The sequence below is a fragment of the Culex quinquefasciatus genome, chromosome 2 (genome assembly GCF_015732765.1).
Source record: "Culex quinquefasciatus strain JHB chromosome 2, VPISU_Cqui_1.0_pri_paternal, whole genome shotgun sequence".
Classification (NCBI taxonomy): Eukaryota; Metazoa; Arthropoda; class Insecta; order Diptera; family Culicidae; genus Culex; species Culex quinquefasciatus.
This window is the reverse complement of record NC_051862.1, coordinates 181,336,597-181,355,820: the sequence shown is the minus strand read 5'-3', so window position 1 is coordinate 181,355,820 and position 19,224 is coordinate 181,336,597. Positions and strand designations below refer to the sequence as shown.

The following is a 19,224-nucleotide window of genomic DNA, read 5'->3' as shown; positions in this document are numbered from 1 at the left end:
CAACGAAACGGTACCAAAATCCGCTCGGACTGCCTTCAATCAAATAATTGCTGCTACATTTTCTCATCAACCAACTGATTCATCACAGAAACTGCGTTGGGATGGCCAACGTGAAGAATTTTGATAAAATTTGAAAAGAACTACCTAGTGACACGATTTTGCACGTTGAAAAATAATTTTATAACCTAAAATTTGTTCTCGCTCGATATCTAAATGAGCTTTTTGGATTGTATATCACAGTTTAAGTTTTTGAAAAATAAATCACTATGGTTTTCGCTGTCTTTTCATTCCCTCCGACCAATAACACAAACACAGAAACAATTTAAAATTTGACTAGATTTGCAACTCACTTTGTAAACGATCGTTTTCTCATGCTTTTCACATTTAACTTTTGGACAACAGTAACCCCTCTAACATAAATGAAAATTTCGTGTGCATTGTAGATTAGAGTAGCTTCAATCACTCACTGCTAATCATTATTTTAAGGAATCCGGGCAGTTTTCCCAGAGACCTCCGTGGGTGTTTAGTGTACTCAAGTGATCCCGAACTGTACCCTCAAAGCTAGCTGGTAAGACTAGTTTATGTTGGGCGCCAGAGTGTAACTAGTGGTAAGTCGAGACCTTTCTCGCTGCAGGGACTCTACAAAAACACCTCAAGGTCGGCACGCTTATCCACACTAACTTTGACGGATACAGGAAAACACTACAAGTTACTAAACGAAACACCACTTTATTTAACTTTTGTGCACACTTTTATTTTCCCACTTCTTCCTACTAACTTCCTACCCCTTTCCTATCCTCAACTTTCCCACTTTCTTATTATCTATCTGACCTGTTCCTTCCGGTTTCTTGGGGCCCCAGCAGCTCGACGATCTCCCAGCTTCTCCTCCTTCCAGCAATCTCCTCCGGAAGATGGTTACGCGACCTTCGGTCGCTTACACGGATCACGGTTCCCGATCCTGGAACTCGGTAGCGGTTGATGCGCGCGGCTTCTGGTGGACCCGTCCGAACGTCCTGTGCTCCACCCAATATGGTGACGGATTGGGGCTTCGGCCGGTTTTGACGGTTGGCCGGAACATTGCCCGTAATCGAGCACCAAGGACGAGGACACATCGGGATTGTTGGGTTCCACGGGGACATCACGGAAACGTCCGAAACGTCCGGCTTCGACGGCACTCCGTCGACCAGGGATGACACTAAGGGTCAAACATTGAGGGGTCCTTTTCACAGGACACATTAGTACTGGGTCACACTTGGTTTTACGGCGGCAATTACCTGCTGTCCGACAGACTTCTAGGCCGGTCTGTCTGGTTACGGGTCCTTCGGGCAAATAGACCGATTCCCGGTTCTTGACATTGCAAGTCATCTACGGTATTGCCGCCAACCAGACTTCTGTCAATCCTTGCTACCAATCGGCTACCAAACAGTTACCAACGTCGGTTTCCTTTGTAGCCTCCTTCTTGTGGGGTAGCAATCGTGGGGGTATGGAACTGGCTGCGTACTGCTAGGGTGTCTTGGCTTTTGTTTGCCCTAGCCAGTGGGAGTAGTGAAGCTCCGCCCAATAACTCAAGTATATTCCTGCATGCTATTTAACGCGATACAAACAGAGTCACAGTAACGATTGGGTCAGGAACTGCCATCGGTTACAAAACTTAATGTTATTTTGATGAATTTCACAAGTTTCAAGAAGAGCCGCTGCAAATATTTGTCAAAGTTTATGTTTCGCTCGAATAATCAGGGGGCTTTTTTCAAACAACTTCTTTATTTTAATGGCATTCGACTTCCAATAAACTGAAAATATTATTAAAATGTATGTATTAAAGATAAACAGTACAGTATTTTTGACACGACTTCAAATGACACGACTTCAAAAACCGTAAGTCAATTTAAATAATCTTCTTTTGCAGTTGATTGATAAGGGTTCGGTTAATTGAAACGTGAAACATAATAGAATTTCGAATCAGATAATGAACAGGTTAAACTGGCCATGAAGCAATTATTATTGTTCATATCTAAAGTTTTTCTTTTAAAGGTCCAATAAGCTATTGTGCTTCATATGTTTATAGGGCCTATTAAAAAAACTCTTGATATCAATTGAGCTACTTATTTTTCTCCGAAAAATGGTTTAATTAAAAACTAATGTCAATTTTATAATAAAATAAAAAATCCAAATTTCAAACCATCTAACTCGCTGTAGGATATATATAAACATCACTCAAAATTTTAGCGCCCTCTAGTGGGGGGCATTTTTGACATTTGATCGCCTATAGCTGTTTTCAATAAAAATTTTACGTGAAATTCTCAATATCCAGATTGGTACAATAAAAAAGTTAACAGCTTAATTTTTTAAAGATCTATCGAATGAGCTATTTATAAATAATTTAGTGTGGAACCGTAGAAATACATACATAAATTTAATATTTTTTATCGTAGTGAAAAGTAATTAAGTAATTTGTGTAATTAATCATTTTGGACCAGTAATTTGAGTAATTAATTGGCAGACTGGCAAGTAATAAACGCTTCTGGAAACCCTTGTAAAATGAACTTTTAATTAGTTCTCCTAAAGTTTAGTGTTTCTCAACCGGTGAAGAATTTCCCCCTGGAGGGGAATTTGACCATACTTGGAAGGTATTAGAATGCAATGGAAATTTAATAGTTTTAATGTTTTTGCCAAAATCTTCAATACTTATATGGATTTTTCTTTAAAATTTTAATGCATACATTTATTTCTTGTGAAACTTTTTAATTTCTTTGATAATTTTCAACTGCCATTTTTCTTAGATTTTATCATTGAAGGTTTTTAAAGATAAAGCTGACCAAAAATAAAAATTTCATTACCTATTTTTTGTGAACTTTGATATTGTTTGAAACATGAGCAATTCTTAATTATTTTTGCTCAAGTTTTACAAAATGAGCTGTTTTTCATTTTTTAAGAGAATTCGTGTGTGTTTTCTGAATCTTTCAAAATGAGCCTTTCTTAAAAATATGCCAAATGTTTTGAAGAATTTCCTTGAGCCGTTCTTATTTATAAGACATTTTTGTCAGTTTTAATTTTTCGTCAAACAGAGATTTGAAAATTAATTTCGAAAACCTGTAAAATCAGAGCAACACTTGAAAAACATGTTTGTAAGGATATGTATCAATTCGATTTATTGGAAACATTATTTAATTACAATTTTGTTTGTAATCTTCTAGAGCATTAATAGAACCTTATTTTTTTGTGAATTTTGCCTTCTTTAAACTACAAGAAATTAATTTACTTTTTTTTAGTTTTTTGAAAAAACAATTTAGATGGATTTCTAGGACGTTTTACTGAATTCCGAATAAAATATTGTTATTAAACAAAAATAGTATAATTAAATGTGTTTGCATAAAGATATGTTTTTGTACACTTTCTACGAACATTAATGCCAAGATTATGATTTCAACGCATACTTACCAATTACTGTCCCTGCTGGTTATCACATCAAATCAAATCAAATCAAAGATACCGTAAAACGGGGTGACTTTGATAGGTTTGAGTTTTTTTTTTCGTAAAATTAAGAGAACAAATTTAATACGTATGGAATGCTATGGAATCATACTGACTATGGTAGAGGAGTGTTCATAGTATCTCAAGAAGAAGTCTTCATAAAATTTTAAAAAGTTTAAATATTTAGTTAACCTTAATTAAAAAAAAAAATTGATGAATGGCATATTTTTTAATATTCTCAAATGTCATGATTTTTTTCAATTAACATGATTTCGAATCGGAAAACCTGAATGCATTTCTTATTATTGAACAATTTCCCATTAGGAGAAGGTAAAATAAGTAAGAAAATAATAAATATTATGTGTTTTTGAAATATAATTCATAAAAATCTTCAGGACAATAGGCATTTTCAGTAGAAAAATTTTCCTATAAAATGTGAAAACTATTGATTCGTGCTTCGCAATGCAATATGAATAGATAATTTCATAAACAAAACTTGTTTTAATGAATTTCAGGCAAAATTGTGACACTTTAACAATTTTAGATTTTTTTTTTTTGTTTTTTTAGAGATAAAATTTGAACACCTTAAATATAATTTTAATTTAAACAAGAGAAACTGTGACTATCAAAGTCACCCCGGAATTCAAAATATGAATTTTCAATGTTTTTAAGCACTTTTGAAAAAAAACTTTTTTTCAAAGATAGTGCATGGACCTTGTGTGGCCCCAGTACATGTTTTAGACATGGGTAATTCTCCGCCAACTCACACAGCAGTTGCCCCGACCCCTCTTCGATTTGCGTGAAACTTTGTCCTAAGGGGTAACTTTTGTCCCTGATCACGAAACCGAGGTCCGTTTTTTGATATCTCGTGACGGAGGGGCGGTACGACCCCTTCCATTTTTTAACATGTGAAAAAGAGGTGTTTTTCAATAATTTGCAGCCTGAAACGGTGATGAGATAGAAATTTGGTGTCAAAGGGACTTTTGTGTAAAATTAGACGCCCGATTTGATGGCGTACTCAGAATTCCGAATAAACGTATTTTTCATCGAAAAAAACACTAAAAAAGTTTTAAAAATTCTCCCATTTTCCGTTACTCGACTGTAAAAAATTTTGGAACATGTCATTTTATGGGAAATTTAATGTACTTTTCGAATCTTTATTGTCCCAGAAGGGTCATTTTTTCATTTAGAACATAATTTTTCATTTTAAAATTTCGTGTTTTTTCTAACTTTGCAGGGTTATTTTTTAGAGTGTATCAACGTTCAACAAAGTTGTAGAGCAGACAATTACAAAAATTTTGATATAAAGACATAAGGGGTTTGCTTATAAACATCACGAGTTATCGCGATTTTACGAAAAAAAAGTTTTGAAAAAGTTGGTCGTCATCGATCATGGCCATTCATGGTCACCCGCGACAGACACGGACGACGAAACAAAGAGAAACGCAAAAAGTAACTTTTTCAAAACTTTTTTTCGTAAAATCGCGATAACTCTTGATGTTTATAAGCAAACCTCTTATGTCTATATATCAAAATTTGTGTAATTGTCTGTTCTACAACTTTGTAGAACATTGTTAAACTCTAAAAAATAACCCTGCAAAGTTAGAAAAAACGCGATATTTTAAAATGAAAAATTTTGTTCTAAATGAAAAAAATGACCCTTTTGGGACAATGTAGATTCGAAAAGTACATTAAATTTCCCATAAAATGACATGTTCCAAAATTTTTTACAGTTGAGTAACGGAAAATGGGAGAATTTTTAAAACTTTTTTAGTGTTTTTTTTCGATGAAAAATACGTTTATTCGGAATTCTGAGTACGCCATCAAATCGGGCGTCTAATTTTACACAAAAGTCCCTTTGACACCAAATTTCTATCTCATCACCGTTTCAGGCTGCAAATTATTGAAAACACCTCTTTTTTCGCATGTTCAAAAATGGAAGGGGTCGTACCGCCCCTCCGTCACGAGATATCAAAAAACGGACCTCGGTTTCGTGATCAGGGACAAAAGTTACCCCTTAGGACAAAGTTTCACGCAAATCGAAGAGGGGTCGGGGCAACTTTTCCCGATTCCGTGTGAGTTGGTAGAGAATTACCCACATAATAATCTTGAGAAAAATCTTGACAGTCGGGAAATATTCCAAAAATAAATTGAAATCCTATAAATGTCGGTTTACGGTACCAATTAGTTAAAAATTGAAGGGGGTTATAAAGTTCTCGAAAATTAGTAAAGGGGGGAAAAGATTGACAAAGGTCCTGGACCCACCTTAACATATGGATAATTTTCCTCAAATCATGGCCAACAATTGTAGAAGTCAGCAAGAAAATAAAGAAAACAATCTGCAAACTGCAATTGCACTGTCTCGCATTACTCATGCACATATGTACCTTTCATTGCTTTGTACATACTTGGCAGTTTTTTCATGTTTATGATATTTGTAGTGCTCTTTTTTATGCACTCAGCAAAGAATTTGGTTCTCAGCATTTTTTTTTCTCTCAACTCAATGTGAATTCATTCCTTCTAGAAAAAAAGATTCATGGTGGCGATGTAAATTACCACTTACTTGCTTGAACTAGCAGCAGAAAAAGAAACCCCGCGCCAAAAGAACAATTGCATTTCAGATGTGAGAACCAAGTGCTTGAAAAAAAAATTGAAATATCTACTTGCGTGGGCGAAGGTAACGAGCTGCCGGCTGGCGAATGGCCAACGAGGTGGCTGTTAAAAAAAGCGCTCGTGTGCTTTATACGATCCGACACAAAACATGCCATCGCAGATGATGAATTAGTGCAGGCATTTGACTCTTAAGGGTGAAAAATAGCCCCTTTGCAACTTTTCAAGTTTATGTGAGAATTTTAATGTTTTTTTATGTTCAAAAGAGGTCATAAGAAATTAAAAAATAAATTGAAATAGAAAACAAAATTGAGTTGTTCAATTTTCCAACCTGTTCAAACAACTTCAAAGATAGAAAAAAATAGCAAAATCATGAGCCTTTTGCATTTTACCTTATTTGGAGCTTTTCACATATAATTAATTTTTCCATAAAAAGCGCCATCATTACGACGATAAGACATCTCGACACTGACAATCCTTTTTACATGCCATCTTCATAATTGAACGAAAACAAATGGCACCCAAATTAGACATTATACAACTGACGTAAGCCGCTTACATGAAACCTCGAGTTCAACCTTCAAAAAAGGCAATCAAATTTAACCCGCCGAGAGCACAGAAAATGAGCAATGAAAAACAAATATGAAATAAAACATAGCCAAAAAGCCCCGTCAAGACACTTGTCATAATCTCGGCCCAGCGCGGATTGTTATGATGTGCGTAATTTGGAACAATGATTGTTTGATGAAGGCTTTTTGTTGGCTTCACGCAACCTTTTTTCCGCCTGATAATTCTGGCCGGTTGAATTGATTAGCGGTGTGAACCAGTGAAAAATAGGAATATAAAGCACGCTGAGCAAACAGAAATAAAACGACAGGCAAATTGCGTAATGATTAATGTGAATTAATGCGGTTGACAAACTTAGTAAATGGATTGGTTGTTATTACTTTTATTTAATCAAGTTAACTTTTCACCGTGCACATTCAAATGAATCTGGGAATAGGGTCATGCTTTAGGTCCAAAAAAAAGTTTATTTTTACCTCTGATAATGTGCGCTTTTAGACGTTCCATAAACATATATGGAGTTTTTTTTTTTTTAAAAAAAAAAAGGTCCCATAAACCAAATTTCCAGTTTTGTTTTTGAAACCGCCTTGAGTCAGGGGTATTAAAAACACCCAAAAAGCAAAAACTGAAAATTTGGTTTATTGGAGCTTTTTAAAAAACTCCAGATATGTGCTTGACTTAAAAAAAACATTTTTCATGTAAAAATTGGAATGTGTAATTTTATGGACAATTTTATGTATTTTACATAACTGCAATAAACAAGAAGGATCATTCTCTCATTTATTTATTTTTTTAAATTTTATTGTTATGAGTGAATCAATATTGTAGAATCGCTATTACTCTTGATGGTTACAAGCAAGCAAACCCCTTTTGTGGATACAACAATTATTTTGAAATTGCCTGCTCTACAACTTAATAGATTAAATGAATGTCCTGATTTTTTTTTTTTTTTTGCGGTTGAGTAATGAAAATTATAACGATTTTGAAACCTTTCATTTATTTTTTAACCTCTTTTCCTCTAACTATCCCACATCTATTAGCTATTTTGAAGGTTATTTTTGCATTTTTTTTCCTTCTCTGTCCAATTCGTTCTCCTTAGTAAGAGTAAACTCTCTCTCCATTAAGAACAAATCAGCTGTTGAAAGGTAGTCCATATCTCAGCTCAGGATATAAATGGCATTGCATGTATTTGTTAAAGCAACCAAATAAATGAAATGAAATGAAATTTATTTTTTAATGGATATTTTTATTTTTTTATTTTGGTACGCCATCAAATTTAAAGTTAACATAAAAGTCCTGTTGACACCAATTTCCAAATCATCACCTTCGATCAAAGTTTCACGATAATCGAAAAAGGGTTGAGGCATTTTTCCCGATTTCGTGTGAGTTGTTTGAGAACGACCCACCAATATGTTGACTCATTCATTCTGATTTTTGATGAATAACTGCTATGATTCATTGTTTTATATACTACACGATTCAAATATTAATAAATTATCATTATCTTGTCTTGTCACTGTTAATAATAAGATCAGAATAATTTCCTTACGATTAACAACAAACGCTAAATTTCAGCATTTTTGTATGACCCAATCTCACCCCCAGACCCAATGTCACCCCTGATGACGGTACCATTCGTCTCTTGTGTGCTGTCTTGTGATAACGACCATTTTAGGCGAAATGAGATAATGATGAATTAGCATACAACTGACGTAATAATAATAAATTTGAATCTATGACATTTCCCCGAAACCCACATTCCCGAAGAGACATTTCCCCGAATGCCACATGCCGGGTTCGGGGAAGTAGCGAGCAATAAAGTCTCATGTCCACAATTGAACGTTCAAAAAATTCCGAGCTTCACTTGAATTTTGAATATTCAAATTGATGTAAGTGCGACAACTGGCCAAAGGGATTTCAGGTCAGAACGTGTTTGACACAATTTCAGGCCCGACTACCTCAAAAATTTGTAATTGTTACTCGGGACCTTGGCAACCAAAATCAGCTGTCGAGCTTAAGTATAGCCTCTAAACTACTTTAAAGTGATTTAGTAATATTGAATCTAAAATGGCGGTTATGAAATAATCAAAAAATGCATTTTGTAATTTAATAACCAACTGTTTAGATAAGATTAAAAGGGTTGGTTGCAGAACTCGAATCGGACGTAAAAAAAAATAAAAAAAATAAATGTTCAAAGCCTTTATCCAGCCAAAATTGATAAAGACAAATCAGTTCAGTTAAACAAAATCTAGAACAAACTGAATCCTGCGCATCGAGTCGTCGCATAAAGCTATCGTTGCTGTTCTATCCTTACCACGTAGATACTGTTTTGGAAAACTGTTCTTTCTGAAAATGGCCGCTACAAAAAAAAAAATCTTTTTTTATGGAACGTGGATGATCTCAATACCCCGCACTCTTGAATTGTCCGCGTGGTTTATTAACATTCCAACGCCCAAGGCTCCAAAAAAGTTGGAACGGTAACTTCAACTCAATGGTTCTCGGGCATAACTCAACCAATCAAGATGATTCTTCTTTCCAGTGATTTGTTAGGATGTCTAGATAATTCTAGACCTTTGCAGAACTTAATTTGATCAAATCTGTAATTTTTGCGATCAAAAACATCGTTCCAACTTTTTTTCCGCGTGTAAAAAAAATTCGCCGAAAATTCCGCGGAGGCAGTCGTTTAAAAAAAGTTGGACCGATGTTTTCGGTCGCAGAAATTACAGATTTGTTCAAATCAAGTTCTGCAAAATTTTAGGATCATCTAGACATTCTTACAAATCACTGGGAACAAGAATCGTCCCGATTGGTTGAGTTATGCCCGAGAACGGGCGTGTTGAAGTTACCGTTCCAACTTTTTTGGGAGGCTTGGGCGTCCGTGTAAGTTGGACATGCGTTGGGCGTTCCAGTGTTAATCAGAATTTGAAAATATCTTCTAAATGAAAGACATTTTCAGTCAAACAAGTTTCTTAGTAAATTAGAAAAATGTTTGATTAATGTTACAAAATTGGTTTAGATGCCAAAAAACTGTATTTTGTATAAAAAAAAACAATTTCTAATGAATTTGTATCAAACTTAGAACTTTTCATAAGGATTACTTTAATTTTTATAAATGATAAAAAAAATCTTTGTTGAACAATCAGTTTGTTGTAATTTTTTAAACCAAACATTAAAACTAACCATACTGACGGAAAATTTGAAATTTTAGATAAAAAGTCCTATAAACTTCTGGTAAAGTGACATGTCTTTAGATATTAAAAAGTTAAAAATAGTAAAAGGTTTTCGAACTTCATTTCAGTATTTTATGAAAACAATTTTTTTTAGTTTTGAATACGCTGGAATCAAAATAACCTATCTGAGCAAGATTACGCAAAATGGAAGAAGGATCCAAGTTGGATCCAAGTATAAATTGGCAGAGAATGACCTAAATAATAGTTATTGGGGGTGCTCAGCAACCAAGGAAGTTGTTGTCTTCGTATTCCAAAAATGTCAAACTAACGGACCCAATCCTGCACCAATCTGATTGTAAAAATTGTCAAACTTTGTTTTGTACTCAAGGGGATACATCAAAAATTATATCAATAGTTCCCGTGGAATTGTAAATGCTAAAATATGTATAAAAAATGTGTACAGATCTTTTTGATGTCTACCGATAAGACATATCAAATTAGCCGAAATATCAATGGTTAGAAATAAGCAATTTTCTCAGATTTCGGTCATTCGCTTTTTTTGTATTTTTTAATCAGGCTGAAACTTTTTTGGTGCCTTCGGTAAACCCAAAGAAGCCATTTTGCATCATTAGTTTGTCCATATAATTTTCCATACAAATTTGGCAGCTGGCCATATATAGAAAATGATGCATGAAAATTCAAAAATCTGTATTTTTAATGGATTTTTTGATCAATTTGGTATCTTCCACAAAGTTGTAGGTATGTATAAGGACTACACTGAAAAAAATATTACACGGTAAAAATAATTTGGTGATGGTCGCAAACATTTTTTTAATTCATTTTTCGATGTAAAATCAAATTTGCAATCAAAAAAAATTCTTAAGTAAAATTTTGAGCCATTAACTGTTGTTGAGAAGTCGCAGTTTTTCATTTTTTTAAATAAGTGCCCATGTTTGCCTACTTTTGAAAAATCATATTTTGAAAAGCTGAGCGAAATCTCTATGTTTTGCTCTGTTGAGATTTGTTGATTAGACCCTTAGTTGCTTAGATATTTCCATGCAAAGATTTAAAAACAGGAGAATTTATGTTTTCTAAGTCTCACCCAAACAACCCACCATTTTCTAACGTTGATATCTCAGCAACTATTGGTCCGATTCACAATATTAAAATTTTCAAACCATGGCTATGTAAGCCTATGAAAGGGCGTAATATTGAATTTTTGGTTCTTTTGAAATGTTAGTCTTGATTTCAAAAAATAAAAATATTGTTTTCGAAACGATCGGAAAATTTCACAAAAACGTGTGGCATAAAAAATGTACGCTTTCTCAGATGTAATATTATCATTTTTACTGTGTTTGGTTGCTGATGGATAATTATGTAGAAAATCTTTTTTTTTTTTGTTTGAAAACTAACTTATACTTGAAATAAGGCCTACTTTTTTCTTCTGGTGGATAACGCATGACATAGTAGATTGTTTGATGAATTTGAAAGGAGTAAAATTGGAAGGATTCAATTTACCTTTTTTGAATAAGTGGCATTACAACGAAATTTTTGTAAATTTAAACATTTTTAAAAGGAAAATTTTAGATTTTTTCTGACATAATGGCTGACGTTTCTGCACACAAATGCAAGCAAACAAACAAACAGACAAACTGTCAAAATGTCAAAAACTGCTAGTTTGTTTGATGGATTGTTTGTTTTGCTTTACACAAAATTTAATATTAAAGAAAATTTATTGAATCCACTAAAATGATGATTTTCAATCACTCCTGAAACTTTCATAAATATATTACATGATTAAACTGAAATAGAGACGATTTTCAGCTCAACATTTTGCCGTGCGCACCGGTTTAAAGAGTCTTCACCAAAATGTTGAGCCGATTTGGTCAAGGCAGTTTTTTGAAACTGCTAACTTCAAATAGATACATCTTGGCAATGTTTCAACCAAATGTCTTCAAAATTGTTTTGATAATATTCATCTATTGTACATTTTAATTCCCTGAAAACAGATTTTAAATAAAATTTAGTTTGTGCTTACACCAGCCTCTGACTTTTCTGTCGATTTACATACATGTATGTTACCCCTTAAGAAGAAGTCGTGAAATTCATTGTACAGATTATATTAATCTTTGATTTAAATCCAAATACTTTTTGAATTACCGACTACTTTGTGTGGGAGTGTGGGATGCTTTGTTTAGATTTGTGTCACGGTTAAAAAAAGATCTTTGGATTTGAGTCGTCCAAAAATGATAAAAGAGTTGTCTTTAATAGAATGATAATTAAAATAACAACATGTCAGACAAAGATGTTGAAACAAATAAACTACAGAAAGGACATTTCTTCAGAACTGCGTTAGTTCTTTTTCTCACGCTTCCAAACAAGATTCTTTTTTCACTCACTTGTTCTTCACCCAATTAGATTCAAGTGGGAAAATGTGTCCTTAATTTTTTTTTTTTTTTTGCTTCACCATCATTTCTACATGACCTGTGACCACCAAACCGAAACGACCACCGAAATTAAGCTGCAACGGAGTGACCTCCAACTCGCATCCATCACGTTTGGCGGCCTATTCGCAGATGCACTCGCTGTGGACGCACTCCCCTAATTATAGGGGCGAGGGGTGTGTCCTCAAAAACTGTCTCTCTGTTTCTCTTTAATGTTCGTTCACTCTCTCTCTCTCTCTCGCCAATTGTGTGGCCATTAATTATCAACCGGTTTAAAGTCATTTTTGAATTCCAAACCATCGTGGTCGTGGTCTGTCATTATCGGTCGCGCATTTTTTGTTGTTGTTTTGTTTTGAAGAGCGTTGAGTTGGACGTGCGGTTCGCAAAACTAGGTAATGTGTTGGTTTCTAGTGGAATGCAAAATAGCTGTATGTACATGGGGTGCACCAGCCGGCAGCTGCAATGTCATGTCGACATCGTGGGGCCAAAAACCGTGGCCTTGGAGAAATTTCGGTTGGGGAACTCCTTGCTGGGCGAAGGAACACTCAACGGTTAGGAAAATTTAATACTTTGGCTATTCAGTATACTTTAACGATCTTTTTTTTAATTTTGATCACAAGTTTGTTTTATACAAATAATTTTACAAGATTCTCAATATGTATTACGTACTGCCTTTTTGAAAGGTACTAAAGCAGCCCACTTTTTCTACGCCATGCTTCACGTGCCATATTATGCTTTCCTAGTATTAAATCCACATACACTTATATGCTTCTCGAAACGGTAATTTCCCTTGAAACGTTTTATCATCATCATGTGTACAATTTGGAAAATTGACAAATGCCTCTCCGGGGGATGATAACTCTCCTTTCTCTTTCAAGCGGAAAAAGCTTCCCAAGTTCACGCAGATAGCACAAGATTTTCGTGTAAAATTCACTTCAAAATATATATCTTCTGAAACTGGTGTAAACTGGCACGTGACTCATTATCAGCACCAGCTTAAGACAAAAAAAATGGTGAAACCCCTCTTCGCGAACGTGCCACCCAAACCAAACGGGTAATTCAATTACCCGCACGCGAAAAGAACTTTTCCTTCGACATAAAGTGACTCTATTTTGGCGCCAGATTTCCCAACTTGATCTTCACCTTACGGAGTGTTGTATTGTCTTTGAAAGGTAGATATCGTCAATAGTGGCATTATTTTTCGCTGAAAAATGCCTCATGAAAATCTTGACAGTTGCACGAAAAGGATCGTTCATGAATTACTTAGTAGTTATTTTTTATTTAATTTTTAAATAAAGCAAGCAGCTTAAAAAATTTAAACCTATGTTCAATTAATTATACATAAACATTAAAGCACTGATGAATTACCCCTTAAATGGGAAAATTAACGAAAAGTAATGCACATCAACACTTTCAACGAAGAAGTCGATGGAAGTAAACAGGTTCGACGGAGAGAAGAAAATTGAGAGTTGTGCGGTTGGCAGAAATATCTAGATCAGGTGAAATTGACGACGCTGACGACGGCTTGATGTGCATCACTTTTCATTTTTTTTAAGCATTCATTTTCTCTTCTCTTCTCTCTTTCATCTTTTTGCGTCTTTTTTCGCTCCTGTCGGGTGGTTGTCATGTTATGGTAATATTTGACTTCGACGCACACAGTTCGGGTCCTAAGCATAAGAGTATAATTATGATTATTAGGCAGCATGTTATGTGCGTCGAGTGTTAACCTCAGGTTAATTACAGATCAGAGGGTAAATTATAGTTTTGCTGATGATGGAGTTTGAAGGAGCAAACTTTGTCTTGAAATTTTTTTAGCATATTTTGAGAAATGAAAGAGAAAGTTCTCATGAGTTCATGGATAAATAAGGTGAATCTAATAATTTATCATTGGCATTTTGTGAAGAATTGTTGAAAATTTGATACACAGTTTTAAAATAAACCAATAGGAACATAATAAATTGAACTTTGAACAGTTTTTTTTTCTTCCTAAATATTAGTTTTTCTTTATTTTGAAGTTACATTTGAAAAGGGTGCTAAAGCATTATGACAGCAAATACCAAGGCAACATGAAACTATATCACAAAACTCGGAATGTTAAATAAAACCTGGCCTCCCCAGCTACACAGAAAAAAAACAATTATGGTAATTTTCATCCGAGAATGATGACAGATTTTGTGTCAAAAAAAAAGTGTAATTACATCAGAATTTTCATCAGATTTTGATGGATTTTCATCAGGTTCATTTTTACACCTTTTTTATGTAATATTACTCAAAAAAGAGAAAATATTCCTACCTACCTACCAATTTTGAACATTCCAAAATTGAACTTTTTTCTGTGTACCTTTCAGAGTTTTGTTCAATAGTTATCTGGTGTCTTCGAATTTGCAAAATAGTACCAACTGTCAAAATGCTTATGTCCCCTTTCTTAAAAAAAAACCTCAAATTTATTACTCTACTTTATTATCGTACAACGTTTAATACATTTTTATTGACGTAGTAATGCCGTGACAAATTTTTAATCTTTCTCAACTAAATTTAGGCAAAAGGTTTCACATTATTATTGATATACTTCTGCCTAAAATTAGAAAATATCCATGAATTTACAAACATTGTTTCTTCTTTAGTTTAATCTGTGGTCACAAAAATCTAAATTTGTTAAAAGATAAAAGTACCCAATTTGAATAAAAAAAAATTATCAACAATTATTTTATGAAGAATTTTAGAACAGGGGGAGGGAAAAAAACATAAAAGTCATGAAAATAACTTCACAATGAAAAAATGTGTTTTAAAATTCATTTGCAATTTTGCAAAATGAGTATGTTTCTATAATTTTCAAAACACATTTGGCTGTTTACTAAAAAAAAACTAACTTAATCCACCTATGTGGTTGGAGCCTTCCTCACTTATTACCAAAAATGGCTGATATGATGGAATTGTACAAAAATTTCATCTATTTTTTAGATCCGGAATAAAAAAGTACATCAATATCACTTAAGTGGGCATATCTTGAGACAGGGTTGTCAGATCTTCAATGTTTTGGACTCGTTGGAAAGGTCTTTTGATAACTTAACCAACGATGGGTTGGATGGTGGATCCGGATATAGTTTACATACATTTAAGTGAGATCCGGATATATGTGAAAACACATTTTTATACTTAACGTTTGAAATACTTATCGAAACTTCAATTTGTATAAAACTCTATCTATGGGACCCTTAACCAAGTCGAATGCAACAGGTTCGGGTCAAATCGGTTCTGTCAGTGTCGAGAAACATGAGCTAGTATGTTGGTCACATACATGCATACACACACACATACACACAGACATTTGTTCAGTTTTCGATTCTGAGTCGATATGTATACATGAAGGTGGGTCTACGACGTTTTTTACAAAGTTCATTTTTAGAGCAGGATTATAGCCTTACCTCAGTGCGGAAGGCAAAAATCTGTGAATTATCAGGAAAAAAATATTTCCAAAAATGTACTATTTTTTTATTTTATTTATTTTTAAAATATTTAATTTAGAGGACATAAAATGTCATATTTTTAGAAGATTTCTAACCAGGCAAAAAATGTAACCAGGCAAAAATTTTACCAAGGTTTTATTTTTTTTCTGAAAAAAGTGATTTCTCATCAGCTTCGTCATGCACACGGGATATGTCCTGCGAGTCTTAACCCCAAATTTTAGCCAATTTTGTCCATCCCATCTCGAGATATCGTGGCACCCGTAAATCAACTCGGTGTTTCGAGAAAAACGCTTAGAAAGTTTGACAGTTCGCTTTGCGCACGGCAAAATGTTGAGCCTCAAATCGTCTCTAACTCAGCTTAATCATTTAATATCTTCATGAAACTTTCAGTGATTGAAAATCATCTTTTTAGTCAGTTCAATAAATTTTCTGTAAAATGAAATTGTGTGATTTTCTACATGTATGTATCCCCTTAAAACTTAAAAAAGTAGTTTTCGAGTTGTCATTATTTTCAGTGCAGTTCTCATTTTCCACTTAATCAAATTGGTGTCTTTGATTAAGGGGTTAAATACATGTAGAAAATCACAAAATTTCATGTTTCAGAAAATTTATTCAATCCACTTAAAATGTGATTTTTAATCACTCCTAAAAGTTTCATGAAGATATTAAACTGAGTAAGAGACGATTTACGCTCAAAATGTTGGCAAGCGCAAAGCGAACTGTCAAACTTTGTGAGAGTTTTTCTCTAAACGCCGAGTTGATTAACGGGTGCCACGATAACCCGAGATGGGATGGATCAAATTGGCTGAAATTTGAGGTGAAGACTTACAAGACATATTCCGTGTGCATGACGAAGTCCGATTTTGAAATGTTGCCTTTTAAAAAAATACAAAACAAATACTGATGATTTTTTATATGATAAACACAAAAATATTTTTATCTTTTTTTCCAATAAACTTTTTGAAAATCGGGCTTCGTCATGCACACAGGACCGGTTTAACGAGGCTTCACCAAAAATTTGAGCCGATTTGGTCAAAGCAGTGTGGAGATATCGTGGCACCCGTTTTTTGAAACTGCTAACTTCAAATAGCTGTATGTCGGCAATGATACAACCAAATGTCTTCAAATTTTTTTTGATAATAGTTGAAAATATTTATTTTAATGCCCTTAAAATAGATTTAAAAAAAAAGTTTAATGTGTGCTCCAACCAACCTCTGAAATTTTTGCCGATTTACATGTATGTAACCCCTTAAGTAGAAATCGAATCGATCATTTTTTAATTTGTTCAGAACTTTTAGTTTTTACATACCATTACTGAATAGATAGCTGGCAAATGTCATTATTTTTAAATAAATTGTTAACGAACTGATAATGAAACATAACTACTTTGGAAATACAAAAACATCCATATAGTTTCAGATAGATAAAAAAAAACTTATTTGAAAAGACAGATTCTTAGCATCCCAAATTCTATAAATGAATGGCTTTCTCAATTACATTTTTTGAAATTTTATCTTTTAATTATTTTTATGCCCTTTTTTAAGGGGGAGGCATAGGCTTAAAATTTCATTTGCAATGGCCTTACTAAAATTACAAAAATTATACAAAAAAAACCCGATTTAATCCCACCTGGGGTGAGATAGAGCCTTTCTTACAAAAGGAAGTTAACGGCAGTTGATTTTTTTTTTATTTTTTTTCAAAGAAATAGCAATATAAAGAATGGTCCATTCATAATACAATTCGAAACTCAACCATATTTTTTCATATAACTGAAAAGCGCTGGTTTTTGCCCCATTTGCCATGGCCGGTTGTAAACTGTGCTCGCACACAAGCATTTTCGATTTTTTAAATCAGAACACATTGTTTTTGAGACAGAGAATTAGTTCACAATTTGCGATGTTCATAATGTTTTCTGCACATCGCTAAATTGTTCGTATTCTCTGAGTGTTTTTTTGCACTTTTCAAAATATTAAAAATTAACGAGAAAACAAAATAATTCCGTCTTGCTCCAATGCGTTAAAGTGGTTACAAAATAACTGGCAGAAAGTGTTTCAACACCAAAGAATTTGCCGTGTTGTAAACAACGATGTAACGGTAAAGCCGCATAAATGTTCTTGAAAGCTTTGAAACGCCTACTGTAATTCACTAAACTGTCATTTAGGCGTTTGGCAAAATTGAGAGCTTTCAATAAGCAAGCATTTAGGCGTTTTTGGGATTGGGAAGCATACAACGACTGAGCGCTCGGTGGGACTTCACTACGACAAACGCAAACGTACCGAATAAACCACCGTGGTGCGCTGGTACGATGAACAAAAATACTAATACACAAAAAGGCTAGTACCGAAGCTAGAAAACCAAACCCGCGATGCGCGTTGTCACTGGCACATGGGAAGCTTGAACGCTTCCCAGAAATTCGTTCGCTCAGAGTTCGATCAGAGAATGAGCAAAACAAAAAAGAAAGGCAAAAGAATGAGCATGAGGCTTCAGAACAGATAGCTGCTTGCGTCTAGTTTGCGTTAACTGAAGCTTAGCATAGAAAATAATGATAGGCGATGTGTGATGAACGAGCAATCGATAAAGCAACTTGCACTAAAAGGGGGTAATCTAGTATCAAAACTCTATACGCGCCAGCATCACGCGCCAGCATTGCTCGCGTCTGCATGTGAAGCTCAACTTGGCAACTTGTCGACGAGGCTGTAAATCAAAAACCACATTACCGACATGGATGAAAATTTGGGAGGATGTAGGGCTGGAAAAATGCATTTTTTTTGGACAAATAAACGATTTCAATACTTCAATTTTCAACCGAATTTTCATTTGAAAACCGCCTGATTTGGTGAAAACACACTCCGAGTCCCCATAAAAAATGGATAAATTCAAATTTGGTATGGAACTGGTTCAGGTTCAGCACATCCCCTTTCAAATGCGCCCAAGAGAGCTTAAATCCATAATGTGGGCTCTGAGAAACCCCCTACCACAAAATTGAGCACTTTTTTTACCACACACGGACGTCACGCGTGCTCTACAGTAAATTAAGCGCCAAAATTCGGATATTGGAGGTAGACGAATTCTGTCATTGTCAATCGATCGGGCGTCGAAAATCGATCGTCCATGATTTTTTGCAAATTTTTCGAATGAATATTTCTCGAGAAATGATTTGGGAACGAAGCTTGATTTGGCGTCGGAGCCAAAAGCAAACACTATACCTTTCTTTAGTAAGAAAGGCAAAAATGGAAATTTTCTAAAATCTGAACGGTAAATCCAAATGAGGTCAAATTTGTTTCAGAACATCGAGTATGGTCTAGATTATGATGTGGAGAAAAAAAATTAGATAAAATGCCAAAGGAATAGTTTTGGCATTTGGTGAAAATTGGCTTTTACCTTTTTAGGGCTTTTCCCCTCACAGTGAATTAGTCCACAAGCTGTAAATCAAAACCACATTACCGACATGGATGAAAATTTGGGAGGATGTAGGGCTGGAAAATGCATTTTTTGGAC

At 34.3% G+C, this 19,224-nt stretch overlaps 1 protein-coding gene across 1 annotated transcript; it reads right to left on the bottom strand.

Moving 5' to 3' along the window:
- Window positions 1-738: 738 nt before the first annotated feature.
- On the bottom strand, window positions 739-1,637 carry LOC119767342. The gene is made up of 2 exons (XM_038255725.1): window positions 1,275-1,637; window positions 739-1,219 (listed from the first exon to the last, which is right to left on the bottom strand). The coding sequence occupies exon 2, from the start codon at window positions 1,137-1,139 to the stop codon at window positions 819-821; it is 321 nt and encodes a 106-aa protein (XP_038111653.1). The 5' UTR covers window positions 1,140-1,219; window positions 1,275-1,637; the 3' UTR covers window positions 739-818.
- Between the last annotated feature and the right edge of the window lie 17,587 nt (window positions 1,638-19,224).